The 26,595-nt window shown below is 35.8% G+C and overlaps 2 protein-coding genes across 4 annotated transcripts in view; both read right to left on the reverse strand.

Annotated features, from left to right (window-relative positions):
- Positions 1-13,603: 13,603 nt before the first annotated feature.
- Positions 13,604-17,945, reverse strand: LOC134851575 (diencephalon/mesencephalon homeobox protein 1-like). The gene is made up of 3 exons (XM_063867718.1): positions 17,341-17,945; positions 16,081-16,274; positions 13,604-14,689 (listed from the first exon to the last, which is right to left on the reverse strand). Exons 1-3 carry the CDS (start codon positions 17,519-17,521, stop codon positions 13,862-13,864), a joined length of 1,203 nt encoding a protein of 400 aa, XP_063723788.1. The 5' UTR covers positions 17,522-17,945; the 3' UTR covers positions 13,604-13,861.
- Positions 17,946-21,358: 3,413 nt separating this feature from the next.
- LOC134850889 (uncharacterized) overlaps positions 21,359-26,595 on the reverse strand; it is a 30,316-nt gene continuing 25,079 nt past the window's right edge. For 2 of the 3 annotated variants that reach the window (XM_063866658.1, XM_063866657.1), the window contains 3 exons: positions 26,337-26,468; positions 25,892-26,059; positions 21,359-21,862 (listed from right to left, as the gene is read on the reverse strand). In XM_063866658.1, the coding sequence (XP_063722728.1) occupies positions 21,643-21,862; positions 25,892-26,059; positions 26,337-26,468 (520 nt within the window). In that variant the 3' untranslated portion in view covers positions 21,359-21,642. Of the gene's footprint in view, positions 21,863-25,570; positions 25,595-25,891; positions 26,060-26,336; positions 26,469-26,595 lie in introns of all 3 variants that reach the window. The other variant, XM_063866659.1, reaches the window with a different exon arrangement.

Raw genomic sequence — 26,595 nt, forward strand, 5'->3', positions numbered from 1 at the left:
TTGTTAGTTGAAATACTTAATTCTACTTACAAAGGGTTGTCTTTATCAAAAAATCCATTTGGTAAGTTAGTGCAAATTGTGTCGGATGATGTGAGATCTTTCGCAAGCATGCGGATGAGATTTTCAGTTGAAGCAGAGGCCAGAGAAGCTCTAGTGCTCGGATGGTATTTAGTTCTTAATTATTAAGTGAGAATTCATGCGATGTGTTTTGGAGTAAATTATACAATTTAATGTTATATTAAAAATTATGTATATATTCTAGTATTCAATGGGCTGTATATATTCGTGGGGGATTATTAGTAGGCGGGAGTCATCAACATCGAAAGATTTGGTTAGTGGGCAGAATATATACATTCCTTGAATGGGATCGTAGCTACGGAGGATGCCATTAAGATTAGTATTTTTTATACAAAAAAATTTAGGAAGTATGTTGAAGTGTATTTTAAATATAACCATACATGGCCTGGGTTCGGAGTCTGGGAGTTCGTCTGGTTTATTTATGTCGGAATTTTTGAATTGCGAAATTGTGATAAAAATGGTTTGTGTGGAATCATCGGAATCCATGCGCGGTGAGTTAGTGGTGAATCTGGGTCAGGGAGAAGAAGTTGGAGTTGGATGGGTATGAAAGAAAACGGTTGAAGGATTCAATTTGGCGGCTCATCGTGGGCTAAAAAGATGGTTGTTTTGAGAACGGAAAATTGTGATATATGGTTGTTCTACAATCTGTTCATATGTGTCGCCATTAGTTGACTGCTGGAGTGCCATATGAGATACTGGGTTTTGTGGATAGCGATTACTCTGAGAGATGTTCTCTGTTACTGCTATTGTTTTTCTGTAATTTCGTGGTACTAAAGATAAAGGGTGATTATTATGTAGGTTATGTAAGTGTAGTGGTGCTGTAAGTGTTGGGTTTGTATTGTCCGGTGAAGTATCTTATGCGTTTAGTGTGGTTTATAGTGTTTTACTGTATTCGATTAGTGAGGAGTTCTTGAAATTGTTGTGTTCGAATGTGATGTTGTATATCTGATCTGGAATATAAACTTATCGATTGTAAGACTATATTTGGGTTAGGAGCGATTCCTTTTTTACCTTTTGTTGAGAATTTCTTTAATGATGGCATGAGAGTAGGGTATGGAACTAGTAGATAATGTTTATCCTCGTTTGGGGTTAATTGTACAACATTGTGGCAATTTTCAGATCCACATGAGACAGCTGTGTCCCAAAAATATGTGCGTCTTGAAAAAGTATCAAAAAATATACTTTACGTTTGTAGAATCAAAGAATTCTTTCATACATGGTTTATTGTGGCGATTTTTTTAGTTCATATGTAGTACCAGAGACTGTTTCCTTTGTAGTCAAGGAAATTTGATCTATTGCTTGATAATAAATATCCTGCATAGCGTATTTTTATCACTGCTAATGCAAGTGGTTGTAATAATTGTGTATCTATGAGTTCACATAAGTGAGGAAGTGTTTCTTGTTCGGATAGTGACCAGTCTTAAAAATTCTTCTTTTTGCGTAGTCAAATTTCATATCTAGATGTATGTCATAGTGGGTTGCACCAAAATAAGTTTTATTCATGAGTGAAAGTTCTTGTAAACGTGTGCTATCTTTGTTTACTGGGCGAAACTTTCAGCCAGGGTTTCCTGCGGTTTTCAAAAATGTTACAGGGGTGTAAGATTTTTGATCGTTGAGGTTTTGATTTGGGTGAATACTGAATTTTCCTGTTTTCATGTCGAAACCTTTTCCGTGTAAAATTGCATTGATATCACCTTGTGGATGGATAACAAAGGGAAATTTTAAGTCGTCGTCAAAACTTTTGTCATATTCGATCATTTTCTGTATCATAGAACTGTTAATGTGTAATTTTTAATGTGTCTTATTGGCAGATTCCAATTCTTTAGTCGTACCGGTTGATTAAGGGGTTCAGTGAGGGGTAGGTCAGGTGGGGGGTTGACCAGGTGGGGGGGTTCAGGTGGAGGGGGGTTTAGGTGGGGAAGGGGGTGTTTAGGTGCGGGGGAGGGGGTTGAGTGGGGGGAGGGGAGCAAAGGGGCAAACGTTAGGGTGTTTGAAGGGGAGCAAAAAGGCAAACGTTACGGGGGGAGAGAACTTAACGGAATCTTTTTGCAAATTGAGTTTAGGTTTAGAAATGGGTTAGGCAGTACAATCGCTTTGCAAAGTTTCCGCATAACTCACTTGATAAATGCAGAAATTCTTCCAAAACTTTGCACGACGCGCGAAAAAATAAAGTGGAAAAAATCCTACTTAATGTGATTTCCTACTTATTATAAAATTCATTATAATGGATTCCAAATGAATTATAATAAATTCTTTTTAGCGAGAAAAAATGGATTTAAATTCAATTTTAGTCCAATTTTGTTGTCTGAACGTAACATGAGAATCGATTACATTTACGACTTTATAGACCACGAAAATCCATTATAATCGATTTGTTTTCACTTTTCTTAAATGCGGGTAGTTCTAAGAGTATTATCTTGATGTTCTCCAAAATAGCGTATATCAACCTTGGTCTGGAAATTTGCGCCGTCTCCGCCTTGGTCTGGAAAGTTGCGCCGTACCCGCTTTGGTTTGGAAAGTCATGCCGTCTCTACCTTGGTCTGGAAAGTCGCATCGTATCCATCTTAGTCGCGCGAGGAAAATAATCTTGGACGCGCCTTCTCCGCCTCAGTCTGAAAAGTCGCGTAGTGTCTGCTTTAGTCTGAAATTCGCGCGGAATCTGTCTTGGTCTGGAAAGTCGCGTCGTCTCCGCCTTTGGTTGCGAGGAGTTGATTCTTGGTCGCGCCGTCTCCGCGATGGTCTGGAAAGTCGCGCCCTCTCCGCTTTGGTCTAAAAAGTCGCGCCGTCTCCGCCTTGTTCCGGAAAGTTTTGCCGTCTCCGCCTTGGTCGCGAGGATTAGATTATTGGTCGCTCCGTCTCCGCCAAAGTCTGGAAAATTTTTATCTATTGAACTTTTAAATTTTTGAAATTTTTGTTTTGATGTTGTTTCTGATTCTGAAACTGCGTTACGTGTTTTGAAAATCTCCTTTTAATATCCTATTGTTTGTCTGTGCGGTGTGATTACAAGATCATATCTTTTGTTTCTGATTAAATAATTGTGTAATACGATTGCTTGTATACCGCCTAAGTTATCTTTTGACAGAAGAATTAGGTTGATGGATGCAATACTCGGAGCTTAGAGTTTATATTTCTTAAACTGATAGACTGATAGTTCTTACAGTTTTTGTGTGGTAATCTTAATTTGGGGCATAGATTGTTGTGGTTGACGGGTTGGAGAGAGCGTGTATCAATTTGCTTAGAATGATTTTTAACTTTCTCATGACTAGGTTTTAATATATGATGAATTTACTTAATCTTACTAGGGATTTGATTTTTGATCAAGAATTGGAGAATAGTAAATCAATCCACAAAGTTCAGATATTGTTACAACGGAAGTAGATCGTTAGATACTATTTTAGAATTTATTATAATTTTAGGGCTTTAGCTTCGGTCATCTAAGAAGAAGGGCTCAAGTGAAGGATGAGTAACCGGAATTTTTACTGTTTATCTTAATTCAAATGGCTAATGTTTCAAAAACTTCTAATGTCTTGGGTCTTTTACACGGGTTGGGGAGTTAATTGAGATTTGAGGTCGTTAGACACTTTAAGTTATGAGGTGGTAAGAAGAAATTTGTTCTTATTGATCTAAGGGAGGCCTTGATGGTAAGATATTTTAAGTGAAAAACAGTTTAATTTAAGTTATATCAAAGATCCAGGGGAAGGCCTTGATGATCTGTTTTTTGAAATGATCTGTGATTTATTGAAAAGCAAGGATATGGCCTTGATAAAATAGAAATTTTAAATTTTAAGTTGAAGTAAATTTCAAAAGTTTTAGAATTCATATGATAATAGTTTTTCGAAAAAAATTGTTCATTTTTTAGGTGATGAAGTTGGGATGAAGAAAATTGATTTCTTGAGAAGCAAGAGTTAATTTAAAATAATAAATTTTATAAAACTTACTTTTAAACTTTCTACAAATTATTTTTTGTAATTTTTATTCAATAATTTACTGATTTTACAAATGTTTCCAAATTATTTTACTGCAGATTTTGGAAGGAACGACTGGTGTATTTTTTTATCAGTCCTTATTATTTTATGAAATTTTAAATTTACTGCATAAAGTATTCTGAATACAAATATTTAATGCTCTTTCCGTCGTACTATCAGGTAGTAGATCGGTCCGTCGAATGACCACTGTTCGCGCCATGATCTCGGTCTTCGTGCAATACCTGGTCTTCGTGCAATATTTCTTGTATTGTTTGAAAGCTTGGCGTAGACTCATTGAGACGTAGAGACATTTCTATTAAATTGTCTATTCCATCTAACATTTTGCAATTTTGCAATTGTCTAAATCTAATTCTATTTATCTAAATCTAGATTTGTTAAGGTCTGGTTCGAGACTTTTGGTCGCTCCAGATGAGTTATGTACGAGGTATTGTACTCATAGAGTAATTTCAGATAAGATACACAGTCTGTTCGTCACGCTATCTTATTTTCGGCCGGACGGGTTCGTGCAACTTCTTTGTCTTATACTAATCTTAATCTTTCTTTATATCTCCTAGTCTCAAAAGATCTAGTGTATACTGGTATTTACGAGTTGGTTTTTGGAGTTTATCCAGAAGGAGAACAACTGTAGTCTAGAATTTATTCAAATTGTTCTGGTGCTGAAACAACAATTAGTTTCAGCAAAAACAAATAAGTGTCAATGTTGGTGATGGAATTTGATTGGTTAGTTAGTAATATTTTATAGAGAAAGTTTTTACAATATTATAATTGATTTATAAATACTAGTTTAGAACTGGTTCCAATGTTCATTGCAGCATTGTTGAACATTGGGAGTTGCCACAAAACTTTTTCATCTTCATTGCGAAACAAGGAGTTTTTTTAGATAAACCGCTCAAAACCGTTCAAATCTTGCGCGGTTTTTGAGCGTTTTTTTAGATAAAACCGTTCAAAAACCGCTCAAACCGCTCATTTTGAAGCAAGATTTTGAGCGTAATTGTCTAAAAAAACCGCTCAAACCGCTCAAATCTTGCTTCAAATTAGGTGAAAAACCTCGACTCGGGTCGTAGATGAACATCGGATACTTCTTCTTGAAGACTTTCATTATCATCGGGTTCTTTTCATGGAAAGTCTTGAAAGCCACGACAATGGAGCGGCACCATTTGGGCGAAACAACGGCTTTGTGACTGCATTCAAAAGAATCTTGTAATACTGACGGCTTGTGATTCACTTCTGTCAATTCGGTTCCAGAATTGTTTTCTGCTCCACAAGGAAGCGTCAGGGAGTCTTAGAATAGCTCAGGGCAACCCATTTGATTTTCAGTATCAGGATCGAACGCGAACGATCTCTGAACTGGAAGGGCAGGAAGACTTTCGAAGAGTTGTGTGCCCAAATTGTTTTGGAGCTGTAGGACTCGTGGCAGATGAGTGTCTTGAGTAGACTCGCCCAAGGAATTGAAGGGAATTTTGTGCTTTGGTGCACGTTTCCTTGCTACTAATATAATTGAAACCAAAACAAACAACTGAACATTCAAACCTTCAAAACGTATTTCACAATTGAGATTACTAGTCATGTCCAAGACTTTGATAATTTTGTTGAGTGGTACGTATTTCAGAATTCTATCGAAATTTTCCGAAAACTTTTTTTACCCGCATTGGAGTTCCATGAATAAAAATCGATTATTCTTGAGTTCCCTTGTCAGTGTCCAGAAAAGTGAAAACAAATCGATTATAATCAATTAAAATGTGATTATAATACTACTATTTTTCGAGGCAACAAAATCCATTTTTCATCCATTATAATCGATTTTTTTCCACTTTACTGAGATAACGAATTTCAACATACATAAAGTCTTTTCTACGTTTTAAACTAAAGTTGGTTATGTTGGTTACTTGTTGTTCAATTTAATTTTTTTCTGACTAACTTTGATTTTTTTGTTACTTTTCATGTTACTCAAAAACTGAATTTTGTTCATTTCAACAATTTTTTTAATTTATTAGAAAAGGGGGGTGGGTAAAGTTGGAGGTGGAACCATCCGGCTTCCATTACCCCCCTAGCGTTTACCCATTTACAACACCCCCCCCCCCCCCCCCTCGGGGTTCAGTGGGGGGTAGGTCAGGTGGGGGGTTGACCAGGTGGGGGGGTTCAGGTGGAGGGGGGTTTAGGTGGGGAAGGGGGTGTTTAGGTGCGGGGGAGGGGGTTGAGTGGGGGGAGGGGAGCAAAGGGGCAAACGTTAGGGTGTTTGAAGGGGAGCAAAAAGGCAAACGTTACGGGGGGAGAGAACTTAACGGAATCTTTTTGCAAATTGAGTTTAGGTTTAGAAATGGGTTAGGCAGTACAATCGCTTTGCAAAGTTTCCGCATAACTCACTTGATAAATGCAGAAATTCTTCCAAAACTTTGCACGACGCGCGAAAAAATAAAGTGGAAAAAATCCTACTTAATGTGATTTCCTACTTATTATAAAATTCATTATAATGGATTCCAAATGAATTATAATAAATTCTTTTTAGCGAGAAAAAATGGATTTAAATTCAATTTTAGTCCAATTTTGTTGTCTGAACGTAACATGAGAATCGATTACATTTACGACTTTATAGACCACGAAAATCCATTATAATCGATTTGTTTTCACTTTTCTTAAATGCGGGTAGTTCTAAGAGTATTATCTTGATGTTCTCCAAAATAGCGTATATCAACCTTGGTCTGGAAATTTGCGCCGTCTCCGCCTTGGTCTGGAAAGTTGCGCCGTACCCGCTTTGGTTTGGAAAGTCATGCCGTCTCTACCTTGGTCTGGAAAGTCGCATCGTATCCATCTTAGTCGCGCGAGGAAAATAATCTTGGACGCGCCTTCTCCGCCTCAGCCCTAAAAAATTCTTTATAAAGTCGCTCCGTCTCCATGTTGGTTTGAAAAGTCTGGATCTGGAAATGGCTAAGTTTGGTCGCACAGGTCACGTCTTTTCCTGAGCCGCGAGTTTTTCGGTCGCGAAAGTCTAGAAATGGCAACTCTTGGTCGCGAGAGTCTGGACATACCAACTATGAGTCGCGATATTTTGGTCGCGCCAACTCTGCTTTCCCGTTGAGAAACTTATCGAGGCCCCGCTCCCCCGAATATAAGTTTAGGTTTGCGACTTTTCACTAGCAGGTAACGCAGTGATTGATATGGGGTTGAATTCAAATTTAATTATAACTCCCCAGGTGAATCGAGGGTTCCAGTGATCCCATAGCATCGTTGCATCTATGCATTTTCTTGGCAAGAACGCGATATTTCCACTATTTTCCTATTCCCGCAGTGAACCCGGTTGACTGAGCATTGTCAAAAACGCCATATTTGTTATTTTTATTTTCTTGCTATATTCGTTCAGCTGTAATTCAGTTCACTTACACAAACTCTGTTTTAGGAAATCACTCCACTAGATCTCAATCTGGCAGGTGTACCGAAGTGACAGACAAAACTTCAACTTAAAACTGAAAAAACTGAAGTACATATCTCGCACAGTTTGTATTCAGCACATTTTGACTACTTGAAGGAAACCCGTGGGGGTTAACTATTTTTCGTGGGGGTCAAGAGAGCTTGCAAATTTAAGAAAGTTCTACTACTTCAAAAAAGACTATTTCAAGAAAATCTGTATGTTTGCCATAATATCAACTGCATAAGGATTGTGATTCGAAGCCCAAGAAAATCAAACAAATTTCTCTGTATCAGGTGAAGTAAGTTTGCTTTTTTTGATTTTTAGACTCAATTACAGACCTAATTTTGTTTTTCAGAGTACTTGAAGTTTAATGCTATAACTTAACGTTGTCCTAGAATTAGTTACCCTTAATTCTTGTCTTTCTTACTGAATAATTTCGACCTAACAAGAAAAACAAATTATGGGAAATCATGTTAAGTTTCGGAAAAATGACTTCTCATTTAATAGAGAAGTTACTTTCCAATTTTTTGGCGCAAAATAAGAACATTATTGAATATCGCGCAACGTCACGCGATATCGAGCAATTTCATATCACGAGATCCGATCTCAACACGCGGTTAAATTTATATATATATATATATAGAAGTTGATTGACTACTATTTTATCGCTCTCTAATTAAACTGTTGATTATACCTAGTTTTGCTGCCAACCTGTGAAAAGTTAGGGGCCCAGCTGCCAAAAAACGTGTCAGAAGTGAAGGTTGACTGACTTTACAAAAATTTTTTAGAGAGCAAGCTATACATTGAAAAAACAGATGAAGTCACACGAAAAACAACCGAGGAAAAAAGTCATAAAACAGATAGTGAATTAGCAGATAGACATTATAGCAAAACGAAGAGTCATTGAGACAGGGCTTTGAGGCATTTCAGTGAGCAGTGAAGTCTGGAGTCACAAGGAAAGCTGAAAGAACTACACGAGAGAAAGAGAGAGATCAACTGAGAATACAATTGCACCTTCATCTTCCCCGTCAGAATTCTTCAATTTGATAAACTGATAAAGGATCGTATTCCGTCGCTGCGAGATCTGAACTTGATTTAAAGATTAGAAGTTCCTTAAAAGAAGAACACTCCAAAATTTTAATTTTGCAAATAAATATTCTTATGTAGGAAGTCTGTGAAGTAGCCTTTAGCTTTGCTAAATTGCTGATGTGTTATTCAGTACGCTTATCGTTAGGTTTTGGATCAGACCTAGCTAATGAGATACACTTACATATATTATGCGCAGCAAAATGTTTGCTGATAAAAAATAGACTCAGTTTTTATCATTGAAAAATGCGTATTTGTTCAGAGCAATACGGCATAGATTAAAACGTCAGAAATAAAATTGTTTTCAGAAAACAAGAAGATTTTTTGTACTTTGCAGAGCAATTTGATTCTAGAACTGTTCATCCTAAACTGATTAAAGTTATCAATAGAGAAGTAGATGAGAAAGATTTTGCACCCAGTGTTAGAAATGAGGCTACTGTAGAACAGAAAGAGGCATCTTTGAGAAAAAGGAGAGATATTTTAGGTGAAAAAGAATAGCATGTTTGGTATGAGTTAGACCAATATTTAGACAAAAAATCTGTTTTGTTTTTAAGACGTTATTAATACAAGGGAAGTAGGGCTTTGGAAGTTTACTGCAAAAAGTTTAAGTGCGCCGAGAGACCAAGATTGCAGCAATTGATTTCAGATTTAACCTCGATCAGAATGAAAGCTAAAGAGAGTGTAGTCGATTATATCACTAGAGCTGAAGAGTTGCAGTGTAATTTAGATGAAGTAGACCAGGGCTTAAGTGAACAATTCATTGTGTCGATCATTCTTAAGGACCTAACAGAAGAGTATAATGGGTTTTGTACTTTGATTAAAATTAGCAAAGAGGATAAGAACTTGAAGAAAAATAAGAAAGACTTGTTAAATATTGAAAATGATCATAGGAATGAGAAGGAGGATTTTGAACATCCGTTTATTTCTTGGACAAGAACATGTTTTAGGTGTCATGAGACAGGACACATAGGAGCTCGCTCATTGTAGAGCTAAGTTAATGAATAAGATTGACAAGTCAACCAGCGATAGACCTCCTGTGAATCGTATCAGCGGCTTAGAATTAGGACGCATAGCTAGGGATTGTACGAAGGACTTCGACAAAAAAAAGCGTGAGAGAAGAGCAGCAGTTGGTTGAAACAAATGAAACTTGTTTTAGCGTTACAACTCAGCCGATAGAGTCGACGGTGACCTAGTTATAGATTCAGGCGCAACTTGCAGTATGATAATGGATAGGAATTTATATGTTGAGATAGACCAGATTTTTAGCAAACGCTAACAAAACGGATTTTAACAGTTTAGGTAAAGCAAGAGTTCGGTTTTTATGGTGAGAGACTCTCAAAGAGATTTGAAAAAACTTTCAATGAGTGATTGTTTCTATGTACCAGAAAATTCAGAAAATTTGATGTCTGTCTCAAAAATTACTAGAAAAGCAAAAAAGTCATCTTTGGGGAAAATTCTTGTATTGAGCAAGGAAACGGGACCACTTATCTTCTAGGTGAGCGAGGAAACAGTTTTATTGGGAAAACAATACGATTTGGGATTTGGAAATCACAAAAATTCAGTGTCAATGAGACTTATTTTTGCAGAGAGACAGAAGAGAAGATTGGGATTTTTACTGAGCAAAATGAGAATTTGATGATAAATGAGGATGATAAAATGAATGAGGTAGAGCTGAAAAATGAGCCTGGAGACCATTCAAAAACTAAAATGTCATTCTATGAACGATGTAAGGAGGAGTCGAGAAATAAATGCGAGGTTAAGAATTTTCAGAGTGTGGACATGCAGTTAGGTTCCAAGATAAAGGAGAGTAGGAAGTTTGAAAGCAGAGCAGGCAAATTAATCAGGATATTTGAGCAAGGGCGAAACAAAACTGATATTGCTCTCAACAAACATCGTATGGGACATAATAAAACTGAACCTCTGGACTAGTAGAGGCCATGATGCAGTAGCTATTTTTAGAGGAGGAGTGTAAAGTTTCGGAAAAATGATTTCTCACTTTATAGAGAAGTCACTTCCCACTTTTTGGATAAAATAAGAACACGATTGGACATCGCAAGATGTCATGCGATATCGCGCGATGTCATATCACGAGATCAGATCTCAACACGTGGTTAACTTTCCATATATACAAAAATTGTTTTACTACTTTTTTATTGCTTTCTAATTTAACTGTTGATTATACCTAGTTTTGCTGCCAACCGGTGTAAAATCAGACGATGACAACTGATTTTTTTTCGATCTCAAACTAATTGGATTGGAACAGTTGATTGGATATCTTCGTTTCATTTTGATTTACTTTCATTAAGCCCCAGTGACTTACAGTAAAAACAAATACCAATTATACTCTTTTTCAGTTCAAAAAAACACAGATTTTGGTTTTTTTTCTGTCACGCGACGTGTTTGTTGCATTGCTTGCACGCTTGAGCATTTTCCATATAGAATAAAAGCAAAAAATTCAGCTGTTACGCTGGTTTGCCAATAATTTGCTCAATCTTTAAAACCTTTTGAAACGTGTTTCCGAGTTATGTGACGTTTTTTTTTGTTTTCGCTAACTTTGGATGCTTGTGGCTGATATTTTCACTAAGAATAAACCTTGTCTTCAGATGAATAAAATAGAAAATCACTGATTCACAGATAAATATCATAACACTATTTGAGTGTTTAATTTGGTTAATTTTTTTTATCGTTCATTATTTTGACATCATTTTTCACATTATTATCAAACTTGGTTCCGCCTAGTTCAATCGACCAAACAAAATTACTCTAGTTCTCTTTTAGCAATTAGTTCATGTTGTTCTGCGACAAATTTTGTTTCAATGAAAATTTAGGAGCAAAATAATTTCAAACTAATTTGTGAATTTTGTTACTTTTTGAGCTATATTGTCTACGCTTCTAAAAATAATTATTTTATGAAAAAATAAAAGTCCCCTGAGAAATTTGATCAGCACGACAGAAAATAAAAAAAATTTGGATTTAAAAAGCTCTTGATCTGATTTGATAACGTTTGCTATCACCAGTTGCAGCTAATTTAAGTTAAAAATTTGAGTTAAAAAAAGACAGATTGAGACTTTAAAAACGCTCATAATTGCTTCGCACAATCAATTATTTTTTCATAAATTTAGTTTGCATGGCAAGCCTATTTAGTTTGCACTACTTATGTGAAGACAAAACCCTGAATGTTATTTTACTGAATTAAAATTTGAAATCAATAAAAATACAATAAGAGTTAGAAAAAAAGAAAACTTGATGCCTTCTGCCAAATCTCTCGCCTTTTGAAAATCATCAAATAATGATTGCTATGATTTGCGTCTAGTGATACACTGCTAGGAGTAAATAATTTGACTCAATTCTTTTTGGATTCGTTTCTGAGTGGGCTTGAGTTGCTATTTACGCGCTCAGTACAGAAAAACGGGTTCAGTAAAATCAAGTGGGTAAAAACTTTGTTCTGAACAACTCTGAGGTCGGCTAACTGTTGAGTACAGTTGGTCATTTTTCCAGTCAATTTGTCTACCTCAGAGAAATGTTCTAAGGGTCAAGTCAAGTGGGATATTATATTAAATCCCTTTCTTTGATTCTGATTCTGATTCCAAAAAATTAGTGTTAGTTTTGAGAAAAATGGGTCTGGGCTCTTTGCTTTTCAGGCGCATATTACTGGAAGTCTCAATTTAAATGAACATCAATTATATCGGTTTCAAGCTATTATAACTTTTCAGTCTTGCACTTTGTTACATAATTAATTCCTTCGTTCGCTCTTAAAAACAGCCAAATTTGAACAAAACCATCAAAACTACTTCCGTAAAAAAATCGAAGAAATCCGCCATACATAAAAACTAAAAAAAAACAAAAACAAAAACAAGAATTGTTCAAAAAACGTTATCAAAAATATTGCATGATTTTTTAAAAATAGTTTTGACAAATATGCGGGTGTTAAAATTTTGGATTTACTTTTTGATTATTGTTCCGACTTTCGATACGAAAGTAATTGTTCCGACTTTCGATACGAAAGTAACGGAATATTTGTGCTCGGGGTGGGTTTTTTTTTCTTCAGACAAATTTTGACTTTTTAACTAGCCATTTTTGACGGAATTTTTTTATATCATTCGAAAGGTATTGTTGTCATGAGCTCAAATTTGAAAAGATATTTCACCTGTGATCATTTTTCGTAAAGTTATAGGGGTTTAAAGATTGCCATTTTGGACAATTTGGGACAATTAACGCGCGATATATTTCGCGCTATTAACGCGTAAGCGGAGAGTTAATCCGTCTTAGAAATTGTTCCAAATTGGTTGAAAGAAGCTTATTTGCGATAATTGGTTTGTTACAAGGAGCGAAATCTATATTTTGGTACTTTATATGGCGTGCGTGTGGGGGGATGATTTTCTTAAAAAATTTCAAATTTTAGAAAAAAAAAATTTTTCATTTTGTTTTATTACATTTAATTTTTTAATGTTATTACTGCTCCATAAACCTTAAAAGGCAGTCGGAACATTCAGGGCTTCGCCCTGATACAAGCAGTCTTGTTTCTTTTTCAGTTTCTATAGACTTGAATGTAGAAAAAATTCGGATCTCCTTAACAATTGCCCCCCCCCCCCCCTTAAGTATCTAATTAAGAATTGCCACCCCTATTAATAAAAGCAGTAAATTAGCACTGAGCTTTCTATTGAGAATTAGAATTTTGCTGCATTCTGATTGGTCAAAAATGCGTTACTTTAATCTACTTAACAATTGCCCTACCCTTTCTTAAAAGGGGGTGGGGCAATTGTTAAGTAGATCCAAAAGTTCTGTTCTACATGCGAAAAAAAACACTGAACTTTGTTGAACATCACTATCCTAATTGAACCAAGATCTCGAGTAGGATGAAGTTCTGTTGGGTAACGTTTTCGTAATTTAGTTTGATGCTCCTACTTTTATTTCTACGCTATTTATAATCATAGCTATCGAAACAACACTGAATGAAGCAATGCTTTGTCATAGCAGCTCTTTCTGATTGGTCTAAATAAAAATATTATTGTACAAAATAATGAATTAGAGCTGTTAAATACCCAGCTATACAGAAAGTGAAATAATTGAGGTCACTATAAAATACAAAACATCTAAAAGGTGCAAGCATGCATCGAATGTTTCTAAATCATTTTTTTGGGTTATTTTACAAAAGAAATTGCATAAGATATGTTGAAAAGTAAATCAAATTCTATCAGATTTTTGAGTTTAGCTCAAACTTCAGATTTGACGCTTCCGAGTTTAAAGCGCCAAATTGTCAAAAACAAACATTGATCGGCTAGAGTTGATGATTACACTTTAAGTTTCAGTAGCCCTTCCAAACAGGGGGCAAATCATTGAGCGGGTTTCGGATCACATCCTGCTTAATTTCGGAGGTCAGTCCTCCGGCCGAGCTTGTAATCGGGTTGAAAAGCGCATTCGTGTTGTCATCAGTTCCGACAGAGTAGGGATATCGGGACGCAGCGGCGGCCGAGAGAGCAGCACCGGCAGCTGCCGACGTTTGATATGAGTTGTTGAAGTAAGGCGCGTACGAAGTGTCGAAACTGTAGTACCCCGAAGGATAGAACGAAGTCTGAGCAGCCTGGTTATAGTTCGGGATTCCCGAGGGACGTCCGAGTCCAGCAGCCGAATTCATATCTGGATTGTAGCTGGAAACACTGGAATGGTTGTGCATAGCTCCGGCCGGGTTCCAGATGTTAATGAAACTGGAGGAAACACTGGGCAAAAACGGGGATGATTCGGACCTCGCGATGTTTGAGATATCATTCATGTCTTTGCTGCCGATGGCACCCAAAACACCGTTTCGCACTATATCATGATCCTGTGGACTTGACAATTCCTGCTGTTGTTTCAAAACATTTCCGAGATCATTGAAATCCGGAGCGACGTGTGTAGTTTTCTTCAAAAGGTTGTCGCACAGTTCGTTTTTGATCACATTTTCGACTTTCATGGTCGGACTTCCGGTGTCTTGTTGAAGCTGAGAGTTCATTTGGGATCCTGGTGTCAGTTGAGAGTCGGTTGGGTCTTTCTTCAAGTCAGAGTTGTCAGGCGAAGGAGTAGCTTTGTCGGTCTTGTCATTTTGTGTCTGCTGTTGTTGCTGTCGGCACTTTGCACGTCGGTTCTTAAACCAAACCTGAAAAAAGAACAGAATAATGAACAAGAACTGAAAAATTATGCTATGAAAAAATTCTTTTTCACAAAAAAAGGAAATAAGAACTATTCAATTAAATTTGAACCAACTAATAAATTAAATGTAAATTTCATTAAAAAAACGACTGTTTAGGGCTAGGCTTCTTCAATTATTGAAAAGGTATTTTGATGTCTCCGTGAACTAACAATCAATTTCAGTGAGTTCTTTGGATTATGAAGATTAGTTTTAACGGTACACACAGTAGAACACGTAGCCGTTGTGAAATATTATGACTATCTTAAGTCTTATGGAAAGCAGGATTATCTCGTATCATTTTGCACTTTATTCACCACGCGGGGTTTTTGCTATTTGGAAAACTTCTTAACCAATTCTGACCTTAATCTACAAAACTTGAGGCTTAAAATTGTACAGAACCATTAAAAACACAAGGGGGTTTAATATTCATATGCTTCATCCAAAGAATTAAATAATTGAACTAGATAATCTTCACTTGTGTAAACTTTGAGAAACAGAATTGGTCTCAAGATGGTATTTGTTTTAATGGCCTGTCGAAACAAAATTATCAATGAAATTGCTTGTCCGAAGTTAACATTACTTTTATTTCAACTTGTAATTTTGCTCCCCTGCAAACAGTCTTATCTCCCCTCCCCTTACGAGGCCGCCCTGTATCGAGAAAGATGCATGACTTATGTACATTCAATAACATGACACAATGTTTGATAAGAATATTATTCGTCTGAGCGATCAACATTTTCAGGTTTTTATGCAAGACTGCTCCCACTGATTTGCGGTGCTTCAAAGTACTTGAAAGAACAAGTCCAAAATGTTCACTGTTTTTTGAGATGGAGTCCAACCCTAAGATGTTCTGTCAAGGTTCTTCAAGCCAAGATTAGTCTGTGAAGCGGTGCACTTAAGCTTTTGTATTTGCAGAAAACTGTTTGTATTATCGTATCCAGGAAATAAACCCTACGCTTTTTATTCTTAGTCTGACAAGTGAAAAAATGTTATAAGGAGTCAAATTAATTGCAAAAAAAAAACAAAACGGGTATTTTGTTTCAATTGAACTCATTTTTAATATTTGGCAGGTTTCAGAGACTAATTGAACCTTTTTGTTTAGTCTTAAATAGAAAGAAGGAAAGAAACCGCCAAAAGCAAAATTCTATTAAATAGTTTAACGTGAGTTTTAGTAAACTAAAGCAAACTTAAGTATGATTTTCACAAATAACGACGAATAGAAAAAGCAGTGAGCTCAAAAATTGAAAATTGAAGATTATACTCAGATTAACTACATATATTATTCACAAAATATTAACAATATTTTGTAAATTATATTTATTATAAAAAAAGAAAAACTGACAGAGAATTGAACGTACCTGTACTCTCGACTCGGGCAGGTTGATTCTATTGGCCACTTCCTCCCGCATGAAGATGTCCGGATATCTGGTCTTGCTGAACAGTGCCTCCAGAATCTCCAGCTGGGTCCGAGTGAATGTGGTCCTCTCTCTTCGCTGTTTGCGTCCCGCTGGAATGGCATTGGCGCCTTGCATTTGGTGGTGGGCTCCCGGAACTGAAAGTTTAAAATGTCCAAATTCATTCATCAGTTTCAAGTTTGCCTCAGATTGTGTCAATAAATTAGGATTCACTAAATTTGGGTTCGAAGTTGGAACCATTTGAGCCCCAAGTTGATGCGGGTAGTAATAGCAGTTAAAGTTTGGAATGTTTGGAGTATTGCTAGGAATGCTTGGCATAATTGGAACTTGCTGGTTTTGGTTTGGGTTTCCAGCGAAATTGGTCATTTGTGGAATAAAGGTTTCGTAACTTCCCATTTTTTATTTTAGCTAAACTTAAAAACTTATTAATCGTTTTGAGTAATTTAAACTGGAACTGATTGATGATGTTTTAGTTTAGGAACAGGTTATATTTTTTTGATAAACTGTTTTTGAAATATCTAATAAGTTTCAATGGTGTGTTAGTTTTTTTGGTGAACTGCCGTCGGAATTTCTAATTCGTTTTAATGAACGGAGTGACAAATTATTTCATTCCGAGATCCGATCGTGGGTTTGCGCAACGTCGCTTAGAGTGTGATATTGATAACACCTCCCTTCAAAGTCGAAATAAGCGATGCTTTGAGAACCGATTAATGTGCTAACGACACTTTTCGGGCGATTTAATAATGTTCACACAAACGAACTTCGGACTCAAGTTGTTTTAAAGGCGTATTTGAAAGAAGGTGTTTTAAACTTCAGAAACCTTTGATTTTATTCAATCAAATAAAAAAAACTGATATTCCGAATCTTGTAGAAGTGCTAAATAAATTTTATCATAAAAAACGACTCTTTTATTCTGAGAACAAAAAGCAAAAGAAGAAATCAGGCACGAGAGCTCGCTGGTCGGCGTTATTGTTTGCATGGAATTATATACATTAGGTAAATTGAGGCAATAAATGTAATAATTATAGCGGTCAACCTCATTACACATAACTCTTGCAACTTCATGTCGAAACATCTCGACGTGAAGACTAAAAAAGTTTGTTGAACGTTTCGAAAACACAAACAAACATAACTATTCGGTCCGCACTTTCTTCCTAAGTCGGAACGCTAATTAAATAGTACTTTCAGTTGGTTTCAACTCACCAGGGTAGTTCATGGACATTGGATGGTGAAGCAGGTCCATCTGGGGGTGATGGTGATGTGACAACATCGAGTGAGCTGCAGCTCCCGGCTGCATGTAGGCGGGATGGTGAGAAGCGACTGCGGCTGCTTGTTGAACCTGCTTCAAGTAGGACATCTCGGCTGCTGACGGGTACAGATTCATTTTTGATCACGAGCAGTTAGATAAATGTTATCAGTTTGTTCACCAATTTGTGAGGTATTCGAGGAATTCAAAGTTATTTAAACCTAGGAGAGTTCGCTACTCTGATAAAGATCAGTTGTGAAATGTTTTGATCAGAGAAATTTTTTTTGTAGAAAGTTTTTTTATTTCGTCCAAAAATGTGACAATTAATTTTAAATAAACAGATGAAGACCAGTTTTTATTAAATTATTATTATGAAGATTGAGGTTTTGTTTTGATTGTAGAATCAGAGCTGCTGTTTACTAGAGAAGAACGGATTGAATACTTGTCAAATAGAGCTACAAATCTCTGCTTCTAAAGAACCTCAGCAGAAACCCTCTCCATTGGATTATCTCAACTAGCCAATCACATCGCTGTATTTTAATTCTCCGTACAGGGAGTTGTGCAATGAGGACTGACTACAACTCAGGTATTTTAGTATAGGTATAAAACAATTGTGCAATGTTGTGCAAGATTGGGATATAGAAGAGAGACTATAAATGAGGCTGGGGTTTTTTGAAAGATCAGAGAGAATCAGACTTGATTATCCCGATTAGAGGCGATAATAGCCCAATGGAATACCTCTTAACCCAAACACGCGTTCGTTCATGGTGTTATTATTAACTCCTGTACTCCAAAATCACAAGGATAAAAACAAGGCAGGCCAAAAGTCGGGAAGACTCTTTTGCATGCAGGGGTGGGGGTTCTTTCAACCAAAACAAATTGGCAGTCGTGAAAACTTACCCCGCTGGGTTTGTTGTTTTTCTCGGTTTTAGCGACAAAGAACAGCTCAATTTGAAACAATTCAATAATTAACTTTAATTTAATTGATATAAAGTTAACTACTGTTTTGACAATTTAAACAATTACTAATTGTTATAGAGAATTTTAAATGGTTCGATACGATGTCAATAGCTGTTTTAATTTATTCGAACAAGGTTTTTAACGTTCGGATGATAGTTACATCCGTCAAACTTACTAATTTTTGGTATAGTGACGGTCTATTGACGGCACAAGAAGCTAAGCAATCACTGCGTAATGAATACATACATTATTCACCAGAATCGATTGAAAAGAATACCCAAAACTATTTTCATTAAAATAGCTTGCTTTCTCCTATTTGTGCCTCGAATCGTTTTTTCTTTTGTTTGACAAAATCGAATGAGCGCTGTTCTGAACAAAGTTTTTTTTCATGTTTCGAAGATCATGCTATTATTGATATTAAACATCTTGCAAAACTTTGGCCGAAAAATTGTCCAAACCCAGTAGAATTTTTAAAGTCTTGGCCGAAAAATTGGGTTCTCGGCAAGCTTTACGCCTCAAATCTAGCCCATATTGACGAAGAAAGCACCTTTAGAAAATCAACACTTTTCAACCCATAGTTTTAAGACTCTTTTGACCCCTGTCTACAAAGATTGTCAGATGTAGACACTGATACTTTAATTGTCCATAAGATATAGTAAAAAGGGGGGCCGAAGTATTGATGAGGGGGCAATTTAGGGATCAAATTCGGTTGAGAGGAGTAAATCGACAGAGACCACTGAGAGTCTTCCCCACATCCAGTAAGGGTCCCGCTATGCCTCCTAGACTACTTTTGGACTGAGACCGGGCATCAAGGTTGAGCTGTGAAGGGTTTTACGACTGGATTTGGATCTAATCCCCGATCACAAAGTGCGGATTTTAAATGGTCCACTGCGCTAAGATCCGACCGGCAACGCCCAGCTCCTAACGCATGTAAACACTTCCCATTCCAGCTAATTTCACATCAAAGTAATTAACGTGGTACTCCACTGGGTTAAGATGCACCGCGCCGACAGACAATTTTTCTTTGATCCACCCCAATCATATAAATTATTCCCTTTTATCAATTTCACAAAATCCACCTCTACTAAAGGCATACTAAAAGTGTGACCACAAAAATGATAGTACTATGAACGTGTTTAACCTTTTAATAAAATTAATTTTTACATGATCTGATGTTAAAAAGTTGAACCTATTCGCCAAGTTTTGCATAGACAAAAGAAGAGTGACCACTTGAACTTGACATTTTCAGTATTTTGACTTGAGGTATTATTGAACAAAAGGTGAACAAGTTTATAATAATTAATTTGATTGTTTTTTTTGAGTGTTTTCAATCCGCTGTTGAGCAGAAGATACACAATTGACAAGTTACTCTCTAGGGAGTGGCATCTTATTTGTAGAAAGGTGTTGGATCGCTGAAAGGGAAAATTCAATTTGGGTTTGACTTTTAACCCGAGCTAACCGGTAGCCTGGATTGCACTGGCTGTTAATAATTCCTCATAAAAACTCAGCGGGTACATCAAAGCTGCAAAAAGTCTCTCGCAAAATATTTTGTTTTTGCTGAGGCAGTTTTAAATTCGTTATTTTAGAAGCACCTAGGCTCAGATTATTTTTTGTCTCGAGGCCGTATAGTATAATCGATATTTGGTCGCCCACGTCAAACCTAAGAAGTCATATTGATATATTAATTTACAATTCTCTGGTTTATAAACTATTCATTAAATGTTTTCCTAGCTCTAAAATGATGAGATTACAAATCTTTGCTGAGTTTACGAGTTTATAACCTTTAAAACGCCTCGCGCTAAATTAAAATTTTTTCCGCAGACCCAGATTTGTCCCCGGAAAAATTTGCTCATCCTCTTTCAAATTTTATTGATATTATCAGAATATTTGCACATATCAAATTATACACAAAACGACACATGTTCAAAAACGATGTTTATGAAACATCCGCGAAGCGAGACGGTTAAAAAAAGAAGTTAAATATTAGATTTAATATTAGTTTTTATTTTTCGCCAACTTCTGCAGGTGAAAAATGTAAAACTAGCGAGGCTTATCGTTGATCCAGCGATTAGTACTTAAACAAGTAGGATACAAATAACGCACTATTGTACTTCAATATAATACAAACCTTTTTGCGCTTTTAGAAGAGAAGAGACTTCCTTAAGACGGTCACTTTGAAAAGCACTTAACCTTAGCTTTGCATGGGTCCATTTTAGCTTCTAACAATAGTTAATAATTAATGAATCCGATTATTAGCACCTAGTTACAAACTGTCTCTGCCTATCAAGGGACCTTTTTGGTATGGATATTTCCGGGAGCAATAAGATTTATAGATACTCCTTTACTTGCAATAGAAATTGACCGTGGAAAAATTTTTTTTAAACACAAAGAACCGGATTTTTGACAACTAAATTACAGGTAAATGTAAAACACACCCCTTATTAACACGTCTAAATTGAAAAGCACAATTAGTTATGCGAGAATATAAATTCAACGTTCAAATTTCAAAAGACTAACCGTTAGTTGCTATTTAGTTCTAGCTGAAAGCTTTTTTCTCAAATTTACATTTCGCTAAATATTCCCAGCATTCCATTTAAATTCTCCTTGAGTACATTTCTCAATAATTATATCTAGTACCTGTCTCAATAATTATATTTTCAAAGTTTCACAAACTTTTTTTTGATTGTGGTTAAAAGGGAAAATGATGCAATAAAATCAAAATAGGCGTGAACATCGTTGGAATTGTTTTTTCTTTGATGTGTAATAGTTATGATTTTTCTTGAAAAATGACTTTGATCATATTCCACTGGTAAAATTAAGTCAATTGTCAAATTTTCCGCGTGGACAAACCACCTATGCACAAGTACTAATCTGGCGGAGAAGTTTTTTATTGATCTCAGGTACTTTAAAAAAAATAAACAAATTATTTATAGCGACAATCTTTTTGAAATGTTTTCCACAAATCCCGTCCACACCGCAACTCGGGAATTTAGCAAAGACAATTTTTCCTTAAAACAAAAAATTGAAATGTTCAATTAAATACCTCTGGTTATAGCTAAAAACACTAAAATATACATAACCTCTAATCAATCAATACAATAATCGCAACATAAATCAAAAAATTAGTTAACTTAATCCAAAAAGACATTCGAAATTTATTAAGCTGTACAGTTTGAATTTAATTGCATCTATTTTCGCGTCAATCTTCCATCGACCGGTCAAATAAATAATGGGGATAGAAATCATAAAACTTGGTCATAAATTTTCACATTTAAGCTCTAAATCTGTTTTTTTTTTGCTCACATTACACCGCATTTGTTCACGTCATTTCCATCTTCTGAAGTGTCTTCGGAAGTTTTGAATTGCTTGATGTTGACGCTATTAATGATGGAGCCAAGTGTCCTGTGATTGCTTGGTGTGCCATTTATAATCAGGTCCACAGATGCCCTGTTTGAGATTCTGGTAGATGCAGCGAACTTCAGATACTGTTCCATCAAGTTCATTTTCGAGTGTTTCTTCCTGGAGAAAAGCAATGCCCGTAAAACAAAATTTCTCTAATAGAAAATTTGCGCGTACACTATTTTTTTCACCTCTTCACATTTTATTGCTGTCATTCCATTTTCTGCGCATGTCATTTTTTCATGTTCAAAAAACAATAAACTTATAAACTGAACCAAGAAAAATTTCTGAACAAATAATTGGAAAGAAAAATTCTATTAACAACAAAGTCATGCAAAAAGTACACCAAATGTTCTAATAACGCTATAACATTCAAGAATAATGGGATGCAAAAAGTGAAATAAAAATCAGCATCCATGAAGTGAACAATTAATTCAATCAAAACAGATTTATTACTAACATACAAAAAATACAGACAAAATTTTACAATACCTCCTGAACACACTTGTTAGGTGAAAATTTTGTAATAGTCTATGATCATATATACGTTTCACCAGTCACTTGAATTGTTGCATACCTTCACTCAGGCACACTAACTCTTCAACTGATACAAATGCCATATCAAATTTTGAGTTTTTCAGAAAAAAAAGTTGCAAGCAAAATTGATACCCATTCTTGTATATTTTGGGATTCAACATGCATCAAAAAATACAAATCAACCATGACGAAAATTTATGCCACAAAACAGTAACCAAAAAATTTTCAAGACTGTCTCTACTGCACGGCCGTGCTACTTTGCTGCACTTCGCAAACACAAGCGAAAAACCGACAAAAAGTAGCTCTTACAAGTGAAACACTAAACCAGGCTATGAAGAAACACGAAACAAAACACGCTACCTAAATAGGTGTCTTTTTATTTCGTTCAATTGCACCGAGACGAAGCTGCAATTTGCAAACAGAAGCAAGAAAATGGCAAAATAGCTCTAAGGAGCAAAATCAAAGTGAAATATGGAAAAAAGTTGAAAAACAAGCCAAGAAAAATAACACTTTCGCTGTGCCAGAAACTGAAAATTGGTAGTCACGCATCTGCGCCACAATTGACTGAAAATTACTAACACTAGCTACCAATAAGCAGCTACAATTCCTATTAAATTGCCAATAATAAGCATGAAGACTGCCACCAAACAAAACATAGCCAACTGACATTTGGAAAAGATTAATGAACGCAGGGAAACAGAAACCTTTCGAATTTTATGTTTAATGCTTTTTGGATAAAATTAACCCAATTTGAGAAAACCGGATCGATAAGTTTTTCTTTTGCTGGAAAATCTGATAACAAAATTCCATTTTCGAAACTAAAATTCGATCATGTTGTTCGTGACTTTGACACTTTTGCTGTTCGATAGTGGATAGTGGCTTCCTTTTAACAAAGGAAATGGGGTGAACTTAGAAAGAAATAACAAGCGGAGAGTGGCTTCCTTTTAACAAAGGAAATGGAGTGAACGTGAAAAAAAATCACAAGTCAAACCGCACAAGTTCAAAATTGAGCGTGATGAACTTATGAGCCTTTTACCTGAAGAAACAAAAACAAATTACCAAGACCTATATACAAATCTTCACTTTGTTCAAAACTCTTGAAAATTAATCTATTTCTATGTTCCGGATTTGAAGCTTCGACATGTAGCTTAGGAGTTTCACGCCCACGCAACTATGAACCGCATGTGTAAAAAAAGTCTACTTGCCAAAATAGAAAATTCAGTATAAACAAATGTTAAGACAAAGTGTCTTTGTACTTTATTATTTAACACAGAGGCGAAGTTGCACATCGCATTCAAGCAAAAATATGACCGATAACGCTACTGGGAAACACTGAATGAGTAAAACTTTGAGTCTACAAAATTTCTTCAGTGACGCACGCCAATTATGAACCTACATAATTGCTAAGTGACACAAGCCAATTATGACGCATTAGCAGTACCAGTCAATTTCAAAAAAAAAATTACCAACTATCATTGCTTATATTAGAGCAGACGCATTTTAAGTAGTATGCGAAAAAGTTCATTGAAAACATTTAAGCATATTTTGATTAAAAAACTGCCCAGGTTCGAACACTCTTATTTTATGAGGGTCTCCTTCCCTACCTCTAAGCAACAGATCCACGATACCTTGAAGGTAAAGTGCTATTGTAATATAATAGTATGTGTTAATATCATTAGAATTAGCTGTACTTAATAGCTGGTTATTCATTAAAATGAACACTAATATTTGCGACTTAGGTTGGAAAAAAGATAGTTCATACAATCACACAAGCTTTGCTTGTGTAAACATAACCAACAGAGACTTGGAAAAAAGCCAATAAACGCAAGTAAACTGAAAAAATCGAATTCGAATTTCAAAGAAAAAAATAGACGATTGACAGTTTTTTTTGAAAAGAAACCCAATTTGAGAAAACTGAATCGTTAGGTAAAGTTTTTATTTCGCTGCAAAATTCGATAAGTAAATTCCACTTTCGAAACTAGAAGTGGATCACGTTTTTCGCAACCTTTACACTTCTTCTGTTCGATTGTGGAGTTTGCCTTCCTTTTACACAGAAGCGAAGCTGTGCTTCGCAAACACTAACGAGAATACAGCAAAAAGCAGCTCTATAAAGTGCAATAAGAAAAATAGCCAACTGACTGTTGGAAAAAAGTAATGAACGTAAGGAAACTGAAAAAAAACTTGTTTTTTCAAAAAACTTCAGTTTTTGAATTTCGAAAAAAAATAGATGGCCTTAAAGCTCTTTGAATTTGGAAAACAATTTATGATGGACACTTTTTTTGTTAAAATTGACGCAATTTGAGAGAACTAGATCAATAGTTAAAACTTTTATTTCGCTGGGAAATCTGATATTTAATTTCCATTTTCGAAATTAGAAGTCGATCACGTTTTTCGTGACCTTTACAATTTTGCCATTCGATAGTAGTTTGCCATCTTTTTAACAAAAAAATGCACTGAACAAAGAAACCACAAGTCAAACCGCAAAAAATCAAAATTGAGCTTGAACAAACTTTTAGACTTTTTCATTTAAAAAGTAGAAATAAGCCTCAAATTAGTAAAAATTCGGCTACGTCTCGGATTCGATCAGCCACCAGAGATTTTGAGTTTCACGCACTAACCACACAGCCACGGAAGCTTAATAAATCACAAACACTAGCGATAAGTAAAGCAGATAACAGATGCTATGAAATTTCCAATGCTACAGATCGTGATTATAGCAAAAAGGCCATCAAATAGGTGAAGAATTGTAATGAACACTTTTATTTTCGAGTAAGGTTAAAAAAAAGAGGAGGTTCGTACAAATACACTTCGCTCGCAAGCTCGCTAATGTAAACAAAGAAAATGAACTGAACTTGAAATGAAATCAAACGTCAAACCGCAAAAAAGTTTTTTCGAGTCAGTACAAATTATAAAAAGACTTTCCCTGAAAATAAAAATAAAACAACCAAAAAATCATTGAGACCTATACAAGAGTCTTAACTACGTTAATCGATTTTTAATAATATCACGTTTCAATTATGACATAAATCGAATACCATTTAGTCAAAGACTAGAGTAAGTTGGAAGGTAAAAAACAGCCACGAATAAATATTTCAGGTTACTCGCCATTTCAATTTACAAACGGCAATTTCAGCTGTGAGCAAACACAAACGCATCCGTGTGAAAAAGAATAGACAAACAAGCCAGTCATCATAATCAATGAAAAGAAAACGAAGTCACATAATCGCGATTCGCAACACAATACGAAACTGATGAGGGATGCATTACATAACTGTGGTTAAGGATACACACCTGGTTAATCACGAGGAGAACGCCCTGATGAAAAATTAATTGCTAACTACATTGGGCATTAAAAGCACAAAAAAGTTTCTTCCCTTTGCTTGACCGACACTACCGAACTTTAATTTACTATTTTCTAAAACGTCTCATGAAAATATTGAGATGGAGAAGATGTTAAAGAGCTCAAATAACACTTTCAAAATTTGACTCGTGAGAAGTTTTTATTTTAAAATTCTTAGTTTCGTTTACTCTTCGTCTAATGACACAACTACCTATATTGGTTAATCATTCTTAAACCTGTCTTGTGTGTAACGCTTTCTGCTTGACACTTACTTGTCAAAGTAGTCTTTGGTTAGGAACTCAGTGGCGAACTTGAACTTGCTCTGATTTGTCTCATTGGAGGTTGGATCTCCCTCCTCGTCTTGCTCATCTTCCATTCCTTCACGCACTCGTCTGTTGTCCACTTTCTCAACCAGTGCGTTTCTCTCGTCCATGAGGGATCTGAAAAGAAGGATCCAAATGAACACTACTTGGTGCACTAACACCTCCTTGAATGGAGAAAATCTTAACAACTTTTTTTTCTGAGACGAACCCTATATTTTAAATAACATTCTCGACTTACTCAACATGAGCAGTATTTTTCCTTCCTTATGTGCCAAAAACTTGAACCTAGCATTTATAAACTTATTGCTTTTGTCAGCAGTAGAGATCCAATGGATCAACTGGGCGTTTTTAAACAACAAGACATGTGATTGAGGCTGAAAGAGAAATATGCGACCTGAACAGCTCTACCAGTCGTCTCTCCTCTTCTTCCTTCTCCTCTGTGCCCTCCACTTCTTTGTTCATCTGCAGCAGTCTCAACTGGTGCTTCACCTGGTCCGCCTTCTCCTGTAGGTCCAGATCCTCTTCCCTGCATACACAAAAAAGCCGGGTATAGCCGGTTGTTGACCGATTAAAAATTACAATTCAATTAAAATTTTAGGAGCCGTCAACACTTCACTAAAAATTTAGGAGCCGTCAACACTTTTCAACTACCC

This window comes from Symsagittifera roscoffensis, chromosome 7 (genome assembly GCF_963678635.1).
Source record: "Symsagittifera roscoffensis chromosome 7, txSymRosc1.1, whole genome shotgun sequence".
NCBI lineage: Eukaryota > Metazoa > Xenacoelomorpha > Acoela > Convolutidae > Symsagittifera > Symsagittifera roscoffensis.

Bases quoted from the DNA above. Each gene is read 5' to 3' on its own strand.
- LOC134851575 (XM_063867718.1), bottom strand. From the start codon at position 17,521: ATGAATCTGTACCCGTCAGCAGCCGAGATGTCCTACTTGAAGCAGGTT. The intron at 16,275-17,340 runs GTGAGTTGAAAC...TTAAACTTTCAG, and splicing joins AATGTCCATGAACTACCCTG to TTCCGGGAGCCCACCACCAA. The intron at 14,690-16,080 runs GTACGTTCAATT...TTCTTTTTTCAG, and splicing joins TGCCCGAGTCGAGAGTACAG to GTTTGGTTTAAGAACCGACG.